We start from the raw sequence: 13,410 nt of genomic DNA on the forward strand, positions 1-13,410 counted from the left end.
CTTTTGTAACTTTTTTTTGTCCGACTATGGGGGTCCAATCCCCTTTACAATGCATCACAATACTTCTGTATTGTAATGCATTGGCTGTATGTGTATTACACACTGTAATACACTTACAGCCTTGCTGCCTGTGAGACCCAGGGGCTGCATCTCAAAGGCTTACACTGAAGGCAGCCACGATGGATCATAGCGAGGATCAATGCAATATCAGTGACCGCCGGACCCCTGTCGCTGATCAGGCAGTCGCAGCTCGCCGTAGCTGTACGGCACTGGGATTTAAGTAACAGTTCCCAGCACTGGTATTCTATGGGTGAAAGGGGTATTCTGGTAATTTGTAGTTATCCCCTGTCCAAAGACTAAGGGATCACTATTAGGCTAGTAAAGGTCCTACCACTAGAACTCCCACCAGTCATGAGAATGGGGACCCCATACCCTGCAGTGACTCTTAAATGAATAGAGCAGCAGTAGGTCAACCTTGTTCTCTCCTGCTCCATTCATCTCTATGAGATCTAGCCGAAATAGCCGAGCGCTGTGTTCATCTATCTCCGGCAGTCTGATAGGGATGAATGGAGTGGCAGTGCACATGCTTGACCTGCTGCTGCTCTGTTCATTTTGGCGAGGGGGAATGCAGGGTACATTGCCCCTGTTCTCATGATGAGTGGGGGTCCTAGAGATAAGATCCCGTGAATTGCTGATAATTTCAAATTACCGGAATACCCCATTTTAACAGAGGGACAAGCTATGATCTGTAGTTCTCTGCTTCCCGTTTACCCATAGCTGACGGCTTGGGAAAGCGGGCATGAAACCCAAAAGTGGATTTTATTACAGTTTTGGTACAATGTTACAAAACACCACAAACCAAAACACGATGAATGTACACATTTCACTTTCATGATAAGATAACATCTGAAGAACATCTAAAAAAAAAATTCTAAATAACAATAAATTCCTCCTAAATTGCTGCGTGTGAAATTGGCCTGAGGATGGTAATTTCTTCAACAGATAAATAATAGAAATACCAAAAGAATGTGCAAATCTGTGGGATCACACAGCCCATTCCTGCATCACTAAGCAGAGGCCCAAGCATACCTCTGGTACAGACTACATATCCCGTGAACTACAGCACATACTGCTTCTTCCCCCAGTAGGAGACCGTTCCAAGCTTTCTGTATAGGTCTGGTTCCTGTGGATGCAGGTTCCCATAAATTGCTGTTCCTCTGGCTCCCCCTACTGTTCCTTGGTGGTATTGCATTTATTTTGGCTGTGACTTCTGGATCTGGTATTGAGACTACATTTTCTGGCTTCTGGCGATTTGGGCTTGTATTTGCTCTCCTGGTTTTGACTTCTGGTGTGTCTGGCTCTCTCGTTTGCTTCTGGCATTCTTGGCACTTCGTTGACCTACTTGCTTTTGACCCTGGTACTGTACGACTACTCTTATTGTGTATGTTTGTTTTTTCCCTGTTTGTGTGTTCCTACCTCACATATGTAGTATAGAGACCGTCGATCAGTTGTAGGGTCACCTCATGGGGTGACTGTGTAAGTAGGCAGGGATAGTGGGTCTGGAGAGTTTTAGAGCTGTACTGTGTGTGCGTGCTACATCGCCGTCATATCACCACAGGGCCTATGTGTCCCAAATTTCTGAAGGATTTGTTTTCTTCAGGGGAAGTCATCAGATTTGTAGATGACTGAAGCCACAATCCTAAAAAGAAAGCACCATAGAGAAAAGACAGAACACTGTGGGAGATCCAGTATGAAAGAAAGTCACAGGAAACAGCATTTGATACAGACATATTAAAAACGCCATCTGTGGACCGGTAACCTGGTAATGCCTTACCAGTTTCGACTTCTGGCTTCATCAAGGGACCTAATTCTGGATACCACAACTCTTTAAAGCTATCATTAAAAATGTTGAATTCTGGGTCATAATTGTAAAATGCCAACAACAAAATATATAACAAAGCTTAATTTTTGCACTGTATTGATTGAGACCTAAATTGATATTTACAAAAGCATGTTAAGAAAGTGTCTTCCATATTGAGGGATTCCACAGGAATGAATATCAGATCTGTGGGGGGTCGGACATGCCACACTCGCAGTGATCAGGTGTTCAAACAGAGCACAGTTGAAGGTGTAGTGACCGCGCCAGGTTATTTCCGCTCAGCTCCCTGGCAACCTGGTATGCCCACTGCATTCTGAAGAGAGCTGTGCTTCCGGCACTGTTCCAGCGCCAAAGGTTGTTGCGGACAGCTCATGGGTGGGGAAAGGGGGTGCCAGGAGTCAGACCCTCACCGTTCTGATACTGATTACTTGTCCTTAAAACAGGTCACCAATATTATTTACCCGAAAAACCTTAGAATTCTTAGAATTATTTTTTGGTGGGAGAAGAAAATTTTTCCTTCAGACCACTGGGGCAGCGATAGGCGTGAAACTTGTGGGAATAGGAGCCCACCAAAGGGAGCTAAAAAATAGTGGCACTATATAGACAGTTATAGACAGACTATATAGACAGTTTTCGTTCAAATGGCAGAATGGGATTTGTCATAACCGTTGGCTCAGAACTATTCAAGAAATGAACTGTACTTAGAATGAGGACTTTGAGGAAGACTTCCCATTCTAAGTAGAAGGTTTGTTGAGAAGAATTATTCTCATGCACTTTTGAGGAGCCTGTAAGAAATGCTGTTTCCTGTGACTGCCGTGATAAAGAGGGGAGCTTTTCTTTTATATCAGATCCCACTTTTTCTGTCGTTCATTGCTTTTAGTATTGTGGCTTCAGCCATCCAATTGTCAAGTCTTGAAGAGACCGAGCCCTTTAGAAACCCAACCGCATCTCCACTTTATAGGACGGGCAGAAAGACGGGACCAAGGATTCTATATGAAGTAAGCCTCTGTATGGAATTCTGTTATACTGGGATTTTGGTGAAACATGGTGTTTCCTAGTAAGGGTACTTTCACACTAAAGTTAAAGGTTTCCGGTATTGAGTTCCGTCACAGGGGCTCAATATTGGAAAAAAAAACGCATCAGTTTTATCCTAATGCATTCTGAATGGAGAGCAATTTGTTCAGTATTATTATTATTATTATTTATTATTTAAGCGCCATTCATTCCATAGCGCTGTACATATGATAAGGGGTGCACATACATAATACAGACAATTGCACTAATCATAAACAAAATGAGTTACAAACTGGTACAGAAGGAGAGAGGGCCCTGCCCGTGAGGGCTTACAATCTACATGGTATGGGAGAAGGACACAGTAGGTGCGGGTTAAGTTGGTCATGGCGGTATAGAGGCAGCAGGGTCACTGGTTGTAGGCTTGTCTGAAGAGGTGGGTTTTCAGGTTTCTTTTGAAGGATTCCACTGTAGGTGAGAGTCTGATATGTTGGGGTAGCGAGTTCCAGAGTATGGGGGATGCACGGGAGAAATCCTGGAGTCGATTGTGGGAAGAGGCAATAAGAGGAGAGGAGAGAAGGAGGTCTTGTGAGGATCGGAGAGTGCGTGTAGGGGGTGTATCGGGAAATTAGCTCAGAGATGTAGGGAGGGGACAGGTTATGGACGGCCTTGTATGTATTTGTAAGTACTTTGAAGTGAATTCGTTGGGCAATGGGGAGCCAGTGAAGGGATTGGCAAAGGGGAGAGGCAGAGGAATAATAGGGTGAGAGGTGGATTAGTCGGGCAGCAGAGTTGAGGATAGATTGGAGGGGTGCGAGAGTGCTAGATGGAAGGCCACAGAGGAGAATGTTGCAGTAGTCTAGGCGGGAGATAATGAGGGCATGTACAAGTATTTTCGCAGATTCAAAGTTAAGGAAAGCGCGGATGCGGGAGATGTTTTTGAGTTGGAGACGGCAGGTGGTGGAAAGGGCTTGGATGTGCGGTCGGAAGGAAAGGGCAGAATCCAAGATCACTCCAAGGCAGCGGGCTTTGTTGACTGGGGATAATGTGCAGCCATTGATCGTGATAGATAGGTCTGTTGGGGGGTTGAACAAGATGGGGGAAAGATTATGAATTCTGTCTTATCCATGTTAAGTTTAAGAAAGCGAGAGGCGAAGAAGGATGATATAGAAGATAGACATTGTGGGATTCTAGATAGTAAGGTGGTGATGTCTGGACCAGAGAGGTAGATTTGTGTGTCATCAGCGTAGGAGTGATACTGAAAGCCATAGGACTCTATGAGCTGTCCCAGGCCAAAAGTGTAGATAGAGAAGAGCAGGGGTCCTAGGACAGAGCCTTGCGGGACACCAACAGAGAGGGAATGAGACGAGGAGGTGGTGCGGGAGTGGGAGACGCTGAATGTCCGGTCTGTGAGGTATGATGTGATCCAGGAGAGGGCCAGGTCAGTGATGCCAAGAGATGAGAGAGTTTGCAACAGAAGGGAGTGGTCAACAGTGTCGAAGGCAGAGGACAGGTCAAGGAGAAGGAGGACAGAGTATTGTTTCTTGGTTTTGGCTGTGAGTAGGTCATTGGTGACTTTGGTAAGGGCAGTCTCGGTCGAGTGGTGGAGTCGGAAGCCAGATTGTAGGCGGTCAAAGAGGGAGCAGGAGGAGAGGTGGGAGGACAGTTCTGAATGGACATGTTGTTCAAGTAGCTTTGAGGCATACGGAAGAAGTGATATGGGGCGATAACTGGACAAGGAAGATGGGTCAAGTGAAGGTTTTTTGAGGATGGGTGTAATGGTAGCATGTTTAAAAGCAGAGGGGAAGACACCAGAGTTTAGTGATAGGTTGAAGAGATGAGTTAGGGCTGGGATAAACACTGCAGTGAGGTTAGGGATGAGGTGGGATGGGATCGGGTCAAGTGCACAGGTGGTCAGATGAGATTTGGAGAGTAGAGTGGAGAGTTTACCTTCTGTAATGGTAGAGAAGTGGGTTTTGGGAGAAGAGGACCGAGCAGTTGTGTAGAGGGTCTGTGGGGACTGTGTAGTAAAGCTTTCTCTGATGTGGACTATCTTTTGTTTGAAATATTTGGCAAAGTCCTCAGCTGAGAAAAGAGGAGAGGGTGGGGGCGCTGGGGGACGGAGAAGGGAATTAAAAGTGCTAAAAAGTTGTTTAGGGCTGTGGGACAGGGAAGATATGAGAGATGAGAAGTAAGCCTGTTTTGCATCAGCGAGTGAGGATTTGAATATGAGGAGGGATTGCTTGTATGCGGTGAAATGATCTTTAGAATGGGATTTCTTCCATTGCCGCTCAGCAGCCCTGGAAGCTTGTCTGAGTTTTTTGGTCAGGTTGGTGTGCCAGGGTTGTCTGTTGATTTTCCGGATTTTATTGTGTGTGAGGGGGGCAACAGTGTCCAGAGCTGTACTTAATGTGGTGTTATATAGGGTGGTAGCAGCTTCTGGGTCTTGGAGGCAACAGATGGTAGAGAGTGGGAGAAGAGAGTCAGAAAGCAAGCAAAAGTCAAGCTGTTTGAGGTTCCTGCGGGGGTGTGCTAGTGTGTGGACTGGGGGAGCTGCAGAAGAGACCAATGAAGAGAAGGTGAGTAGATTGTGGTCGGATAGGGGGAGAGGCAAATTAGAAAGGTTAGATAGGGAGCAGAGGCGGGAAAAGATCAGATCCAGAGTGTGACCATCTCTGTGGGTGGGAGCTGAAGACCACTGTGATAAGCCGAAGGAGGAAGAGAGCGACAGGAGTTTAGAGGCGGCCGAGTGGCATGTGTCAATAGGGATGTTGAAGTCACCCATGATGATAGTGGGGATGTCGGCAGAAAGAAAGTGTAGTAGCCAGGTGTTAAAGTGGTCAAGAAATATGGTGGCTGGGCCTGGGGGGCGGTAAATGACTGCTACTTGAAGGTTGGAGGGAGAGTAGATGCGAACAGAGTGTACTTCAAATGAGGTGAGCGTAATGGAGGGTGGCAGTGGAGTTGGGCTGTAGGAGCAGGTGTCTGATAGGAGAAGACCAACTCCTCCACCATGTTTGCAGCCAGGGCGGGGGGTGTGAGTGAATTGAAATCCACTATAAGAGAGTGCAGCAGGGGAGGTGGTGTCTGAGGGTGTCAGCCATGTCTCTGTGAGACCCAGAAAGGAAAGGTTTTGAGAGATGAACAGTTCATGGATGTATGACAGTTTGTTACAGACGGAGCGCGCGTTCCATAATGCTCCTGCAAGAGGAACTAAAGGCACAGGGGTCAGAGGAATGGTTATTAGGTTTAAGGGGTTGTAGAAATTTGTAGACAGAGATTTGTAGTGGGACATGGAGGTGATAATGGGGATTTGCTGCGGGGGTCCTGGATTTGGCGAGATATCACCAGCAGTAAGGAGAAGCAGAGAAAGTGTTAATAGATGAGAATAGGAGAGGGCATGAGGTGTCTGTGTGTGTTTGGGAAGGAAGTGTTTTATGTTGGCAAACAGGTTTGTGCAAGCGGTCAGATGAGAAGGTAAGATGGAGGAAGAGATGAATAGTTCCTTGCTGGGTGAATGGATGTGGGGGTATTTCAGGAGGTTGTGGACAAGTAGGAGGAGTACGAGGAAAAATGTAAACATTGTTTGCATTGACTATGTCTGTTAATACCTGTGGTCCCCTTCTGGTTACATTCTGGTATATTCAGTCTGTGCACTTAAAAAGTTGCACTTGAGAGATGTTGCATGTGGAAAGACCAAGGTCTGAAAAGACCTAAGACCTTAGATTTATACCACTCAGTGATCAATCAGGTGTGACCAAGAGGGGAGGGGGCTACATATGGCCTAATCAAGATAGCACCAGATACAGGGGTGAAATAGTCAATGTAAACAAATACTCAATAAATCCAGCAGGATAAGAGACATTAATAGTTCAATGCAATCATACCAAGATTTAGAAGGAGAGATGAGAGGGGGTGGACAATATCAGACTGGAAAAGCTATGTATGAAACTGGAATATCATAATATCAGACTGGAAAAGCTATGTATGAAAGTATGCATCAGGATGTCTTCAGTTCAGTCCCTCTTATGGTATTTGGCCGGAGAAAATACTGCAGAATGCTGCAGTATTTTCTGCGGCCAAAATCCTGAAACACTTGCCGGAATGCCAGATCCCGCATTAATTTCCATTGACATGTATTAATGCTGGATCCGGTACCAAGTGTTCTAGAAAACCGGATGCGCAGACCTTTAAAAATGTGGATCAGTTTTTCTGGATGACACCGGATCCGGTATTTCCATGCTATTGTCAGCCGGATACGGAAACAAATGCAATCCATTTGCATACGGATTTCCAAATCCAGAGGAACTGCCTGAATCCTCTAACGCAAGTGTGAAAGTACCCTAAGACTTTCCTTTCTAATTACCGTATTTTTCACCCTATAAGACGCACGGCCCATAAGACACACCTAGGTTTTTGAGGAGGAAAATAAGAAAAAATATTTTTAACCAAAAGGTGTGCTTTTGGTGGGTTTTGAAATAATAGTGGTCTGTGCATGACACTACTATGGGGGATCTGTGCATGACACTACTATGGGGGATCTGTGGATGGCACTGTTATGGGCGGATCTGTGGTTGGCACTGTTATGGGGGATCTGTGGATAGCACTGTTATAGGGGGGGATCTGAGGGGGCACTGTTATGGAGGGGTGATCTGTGGATGGCACTGTTATGGAGGGGTGATCTGTGGATGGCACTGTTATTGGGGTGATCTGTGGATGGCACTGTTATGGGGGGTGGATCTGTGGATGGCACTGCTATATACAAACCAGATTCCAAAAAAGTTGGGACACTATACAAATCGTGAATAAAAACTGAATGCAATGGTGTGGAGGTGCCAACCTCTAATATTGTATTCAGAATAGAACATAAATCACGGAACAAAAGTTTAAACTGAGAAAATGTACCATTTTAAGGGAAAAATATGTTGAATCAGAATTTCATGGTGTCAACAAATCCCAAAAAAGTTGGGACAAGGCCATTTTCACCACTGTGTGGCATCTCCCCTTCTTCTTACAACACTCAACAGACGTCTGGGGACCGAGGAGACCAGTTTCTCAAGTTTAGAAATAGGAATGCTCTCCCATTCTTGTCTAATACAGGCCTCTAACTGTTCAATCGCCTTGGGCCTTCTTTGTTGCACCTTCCTCTTTATGATGCGCCAAATGTTCTCTCTACGTGAAAGATCTGGACTGCAGACTGGCATTGTCAGTACCCGGATCCTTCTCCTATGCAGCCATGATGTTGTGATTGATGCAGAATGTGGTCTGGCATTATCTTGTTGAAAAATGCAGGGTCTTCCCTGAAAGAGATGACGTCTGGATGGGAGCATATGTTGTTCTAGAACCTGAATATATTTTTCTGCATTGATGGTGCCTTTCCAGACATGCAAGCTGCCCATGCCACACGCACTCATGCAACCCCATACCATCAGAGATGCAGGCTTCTGAACTGAGCGTTGATAACAACTTGGGTTGTCCTTGTCCTCTTTGGTCCGGATGACATGGCGTCCCAGATTTCCAAAAAGAACTTTGAATCGTGACTCGTCTGACCACAGAACAGTCTTCCACTTTGCCACACTCCATTTTAAATGATCCCTGGCCCAGTGAAAACGCCTGAGCTTGTGGATCTTGCTTAGAAATGGCTTCTTCTTTGCACTGTAGAGTTTCAGCTGGCAACGGCGGATGGCACGGTGGATTGTGTTCACTGACAATGGTTTCTGGAAGTATTCCTGAGCCCATTCTGTGATTTCCTTTACAGTAGCATTCCTGTTTGTGGTGCAGTGTCGTTTAAGGGCCCGGAGATCACGGACATCCAGTATGGTTTTACAGCCTTGACCCTTACGCAAAGAGATTGTTTCAGATTCTCTGAATCTTCGGATGATGTTATGCACAGTTGATGATGATAGATGCAAAGGGTAACACCTTTCTGATATTGCTCCACTATCTTTCTGCGCAACATTGTGGGAATTGGTGATCCTCTACCCATCTTGGCTTCTGAGAGACACTGCCACTCTGAGAAGCTCTTTTTATACCCAATCATGTTGCCAATTGACCTAATTAGTGTTAATTGGTCTTCCAGCTCTTCGTTATGCTCAAATTTACTTTTTCCAGTCTCTTATTGCTACTTGTCCCAACTTTTTGGGGATTTGTTGACACCGTGAAAATTTGAATCAACGTATTTTTCCTTTAAAATGATACATTTACTCGGATTAAACGTTTGATCTGTCATCTACGTTCTATTACAAATAAAATATTGACATTTGCCATCTCCACATCATTGCATTCAGTTTGTTTTTACAATTTGTTTAGTGTCCCAACTTTTTGGGAATCCGGTTTGTATGTGTCACCCACATATCCCCCACCCCATAATAGTGGCATCCACAGATGCCCTAATATACCGGAGCTAAACCTGTGGGAGGGGCCGGTGTTATGCAAATGCGTGTCATGCAAATGCGGCGGGGCCGGTGCGGTCACTGTACTCCAGCCCCGCCGCTCACTCACTGCTTTATTGCCTAAACCTTTTATAATAACTTTAATTGAAGTTCCGATCCGATCCCCAGCCCCATCTGTACTACTTACTAAATGTCCTGTAGCAGGCAGAGCAGGGCCGCCCTGCTCTGCCTGCTACATTTAGTAAGTAGTACAGATGGGGCTGGGGATCGGATCGGAACTTCAATTAAAGTTAATATTATAAAAGGTTTAGGCATTAAGGAAGTGAGTGAGCGGAGGGGCTGGAGTACAGTTACCACACCGGCCCCTCCCCCCTCCAGCTGATATATCGCAGATTGCGATGTAAAATGGCAGCATTCGCCCCATAAGACGCAGGGGCATTCCCCCCCCCCACTTTTTTTTGGGGGGGAGGAGTGCATCTTACGGGGCTCTGACGTGAAGGAGGCGGTCCTATCAGTGATTGACAGCTATCTCTATATACACAGTCATAGATGGAAGGCTGTCGGTCACTGATAGGATCGCCCACCTTGACTTCAAAGCCCAGAATGAGCAGGGATTTAAATGAAAGAACTACAAGTTATAGAGTTTTGTTGAGGAACAATCTGTATATCAGTCTGCTCAGCTCCTCATGCTCTATAACAGGGGTGCACAACGTTTCCTGGTTGGGGGCCACATTGGTTCATTCTGGCAATGACGAGGGCCAAAATCAAAATGTAAAGGTGTATTAACAACAAATATTGTACTTATGGCATATTGAACACACATTATATACCATTAAGGTCTAGTTACACTTCCAGGACTCCCCTCTAATGAGAGAAATACATGAAAAATACATATAAGCAGCCACAAGACATAGGCATACATGTCTTTTACCAGATTTTACCAGATGGTTGGGGGCTGCACAGAATGGTATCAAGGGCCGCATGTGGCCCCCGGGCCGCAGGTTGTGCACCCCTGCTCTATAACATGCTGCCTACAGCCCAGGCACCGTGTTCAATATGATTTGTTCCTTTTGGCACTTGATGACTGGTGTATGTGCTCGTTAAATGTTAAACTTCTCCATAAGGGTGCATTCAGACATCTGTAGTTTAGGGTCCGCATAGGTACAGTACAGACCAAAAGTTTGGACACACCTTCTCATTCAAAGAGTTTTCTTTGTTTTCATGACTATGAAAATTGTAGATTCACACTGAAGGCATCAAAACTATGAATTAACACATGTGGAATTATATACTTATCAAAAAAGTATGAAACAACTGAAAATATGTCATATTCTAGGTTCTTCAAAGTAGCCACCTTTTGCTTTGATTACTGCTTTGCACACTCTTGGCATTCTCTTGATGAGCTTCAAGAGGGAGTCACTTGAAATGGTTTTCACTTCACAGGTGTGCCCTGTCAGGTTTAATAAGTGGGATTTCTTGCCTTATAAATGGGGTTGGGACCATCAGTTGCGTTGTGGAGAAGTCAGGTGGATACACAGCTGATAGTCTGACTGAATAGACTGTTAGAATTTGTATTATGGCAAGAAAAAAGCAGCTAAGTAAAGAAAAATGAGTGGTCGTCATTACTTTAAGTAATGAAGGTCAGTCAGTCCGAAAAATTGGGAAAACTTTGAAAGTGTCCCCAAGTGCAGTCACAAAAACCATCAAGAGCTACAAAGAAACTGGCTCACATGCGGACTGCCCCAGGAAAGGAAGACAAAGAGTCACCTGTGCTGCGGAGGAAGTTCCTCCGAGTCACTAGCCTCAGAAATCACAGGTTAACAGCAGCTCAGATTAGAGACCAGGTCAATGCCACACAGAGTTCTAGCAGCAGACACATCTCTAGAACAACTGTTAAGAGGAGACTGTGTGAATCAGGCCTTCATGGTAGAATATCTGCTAGGAAACCCCTGCTAAGGACAGGCAACAAGCAGAAGAGACTTGTTTGGGCTAAAGAACACAAGGAATGGACATTAGACCAGTGGAAATCTGTGCTTTGGTCTGATGAGTCCAAATTTGAGATCTTTGGTTCCAACCACCATGTCTTTGTGCGACGCAGAAAAGGTGAACGGATGGACTCTACATGCCTGGTTCCCACCGTGAAGCATGGAGGAGGAGGTGTGATGGTGCTTTGCTGGTGACACTGTTGGGGATTTATTCAAAATTGATGGCATGCTGAACCAGCTTGGCTACCACAGCATCTTGCAGCGGCATGCTATTCCATCCGGTTTGCGTTTAGTTGGACCATCATTTATTTTTCAACAGGACAATGACCCCAAACACACCTCCAGTCTGTGTAAGGGCTATTTGACCATGAAGGAGAGTGATGGGGTGCTGCGCCAGATGACCTGGCCACCACAGTCACCGGACCTGAACCCAACCGAGAGGGTTTGGTGTGAGCTGGACCGCAGAGTGAAGGCAAAAGGGCCAACAAGTGCTAAGCATCTCTGGGAACTCCTTCAAGACTGTTGGAAGACCATTTCAGGTGACTACCTCTTGAAGCTCATCAAGAGAATGCCAAGAGTGTGCAAAGCAGTAATCAAAGCAAAAGGTGGCTACTTTGAAGAACCCAGAATATGACATATTTTCAGTTGTTTCATACTTTTTTTGATAAGTATATAATTCCACATGTGTTAATTCATAGTTTTGATGCCTTCAGTGTGAATCTACAATTTTCATAGTCATGAAAACAAAGAAAACTCTTTGAATGAGATGGTGTGTCCAAACTTTTGGTCTGTACTGTATTTCCGTAATAGGGCTGGCCATGTGCGGTCCGCAAAATGTCGAATGCACATGGTCGGTACCCTAGTTTTGCGGATCTGAAATTTGTGGACCACAAAACACCTGCGGACGTTTGATTGTACCCAATCCAAAAGTCACCCATTTTTTGCCACCCCCTATTTCTGTAATGTATCTCCTAATTTTTTTTATGTTAGTGACCTTTCTATAAATGAATCTTATGTGGAGAAAACCCACATGTACCAGAACTTTCTGCATGCTGTGGATTTTCTGAACTGCCGGATGCTCATTCTGTTACAAAAATGGCACTGATTTAACCCATTAACAATGTATTGGGTGAAATTCTCAGCAATCCAGGTGCAAATCTTCAAAATGATATGCCTCTTCAGGACATGGCATAATAGTGGGGATTTCTTACGTTACAGAATAAATGAATTTAGTACCACATTTGTCTTTCTTGGCACAGAATGGATGCTCTGCTCAACCAATGGCTTTGGAGACAGGAATATTGGCTTCCCCCTGGAATAACTTGGGAAGATATGAAGGAGACCGAAGATGTCCAGTATCCACGTCCTAGGGATCTTCTCTTCGGTGTTCCATGTGCTTTTATCCTCACTGCTCTGAGATTTTTGTTTGAAAGGTAGGGTTCTCTCAAGGTATTAGTGTATGTTACACAACTTTCTATGTATATTAATTCTGTATGTAGGCTGTAAAATTATGCTGATAGGTAAACTTAAAGGGGTCATCCCATGATTAATGTAAAAAATGAAAATCGGACATCATATAGTACATGACAATCTCTTTTCTAACAAAGCCAGAACCAGCCCTGTACCTCACATGGATCCAGAGAGCTCCCCAATCATTGTTCTGCTGGATTTATATCAAGCTGAAGGAGTGTCTTTTCTGCTGCAGCTCAGGGGGTGTGTCCATGCTCTCTCTATCACAGCTCAGGAGGAGTGTCTTTTGTGCTGTAGCTCAGGGGGCGTGTCCATGCTCTCCCTATCACAGCTCAAGAGGAGTGTCTTGTGCTGCAGCTCAGGGGGCGTGTCCATGCTCTCCCTATCACAGCTCAGGAGGAGTGTCTTTTGTGCTGTAGCTCAGGGTGTGTGTCCATGCTCTCCCCATCACAGCTAAGGAGGAGTGTCTTTTGTGCTGTAGCTCAGGGGGTGTGTCCATGCTCTCCCTATCACAGCTCAGGAGGAGTGTCTTTTGTGCTGTAGCTCGGGGTGTGTCCATGCTCTCCCTATCACAACTCACGAGGAGTGTCTTTTGTGCTGCAGCTAAGGGAGTGTGTCCATGCTTTCCCTATCACAGCTCAGGAGGAGTGTCTTTTGTGCTGTAGCTCAGGGT

General features: G+C 45.2%; 1 protein-coding gene across 3 annotated transcripts in view; it reads left to right on the forward strand.

The window, feature by feature from the left end:
* Positions 1–13,410, forward strand: part of LOC122946116 (ceramide synthase 4-like) — a 183,346-nt gene that overhangs the window by 13,917 nt on the left and 156,019 nt on the right. For all 3 annotated transcript variants that reach the window (XM_044305497.1, XM_044305479.1, XM_044305488.1), the window contains exon 2: positions 12,527–12,700. In XM_044305497.1, coding sequence (XP_044161432.1) covers positions 12,528–12,700 — 173 coding nt within the window. In that variant the 5' untranslated portion in view covers position 12,527. The remainder of the gene's footprint in view (positions 1–12,526; positions 12,701–13,410) is intronic.

This window comes from Bufo gargarizans, chromosome 1 (genome assembly GCF_014858855.1).
Source record: "Bufo gargarizans isolate SCDJY-AF-19 chromosome 1, ASM1485885v1, whole genome shotgun sequence".
Taxonomy (NCBI): Eukaryota; Metazoa; Chordata; class Amphibia; order Anura; family Bufonidae; genus Bufo; species Bufo gargarizans.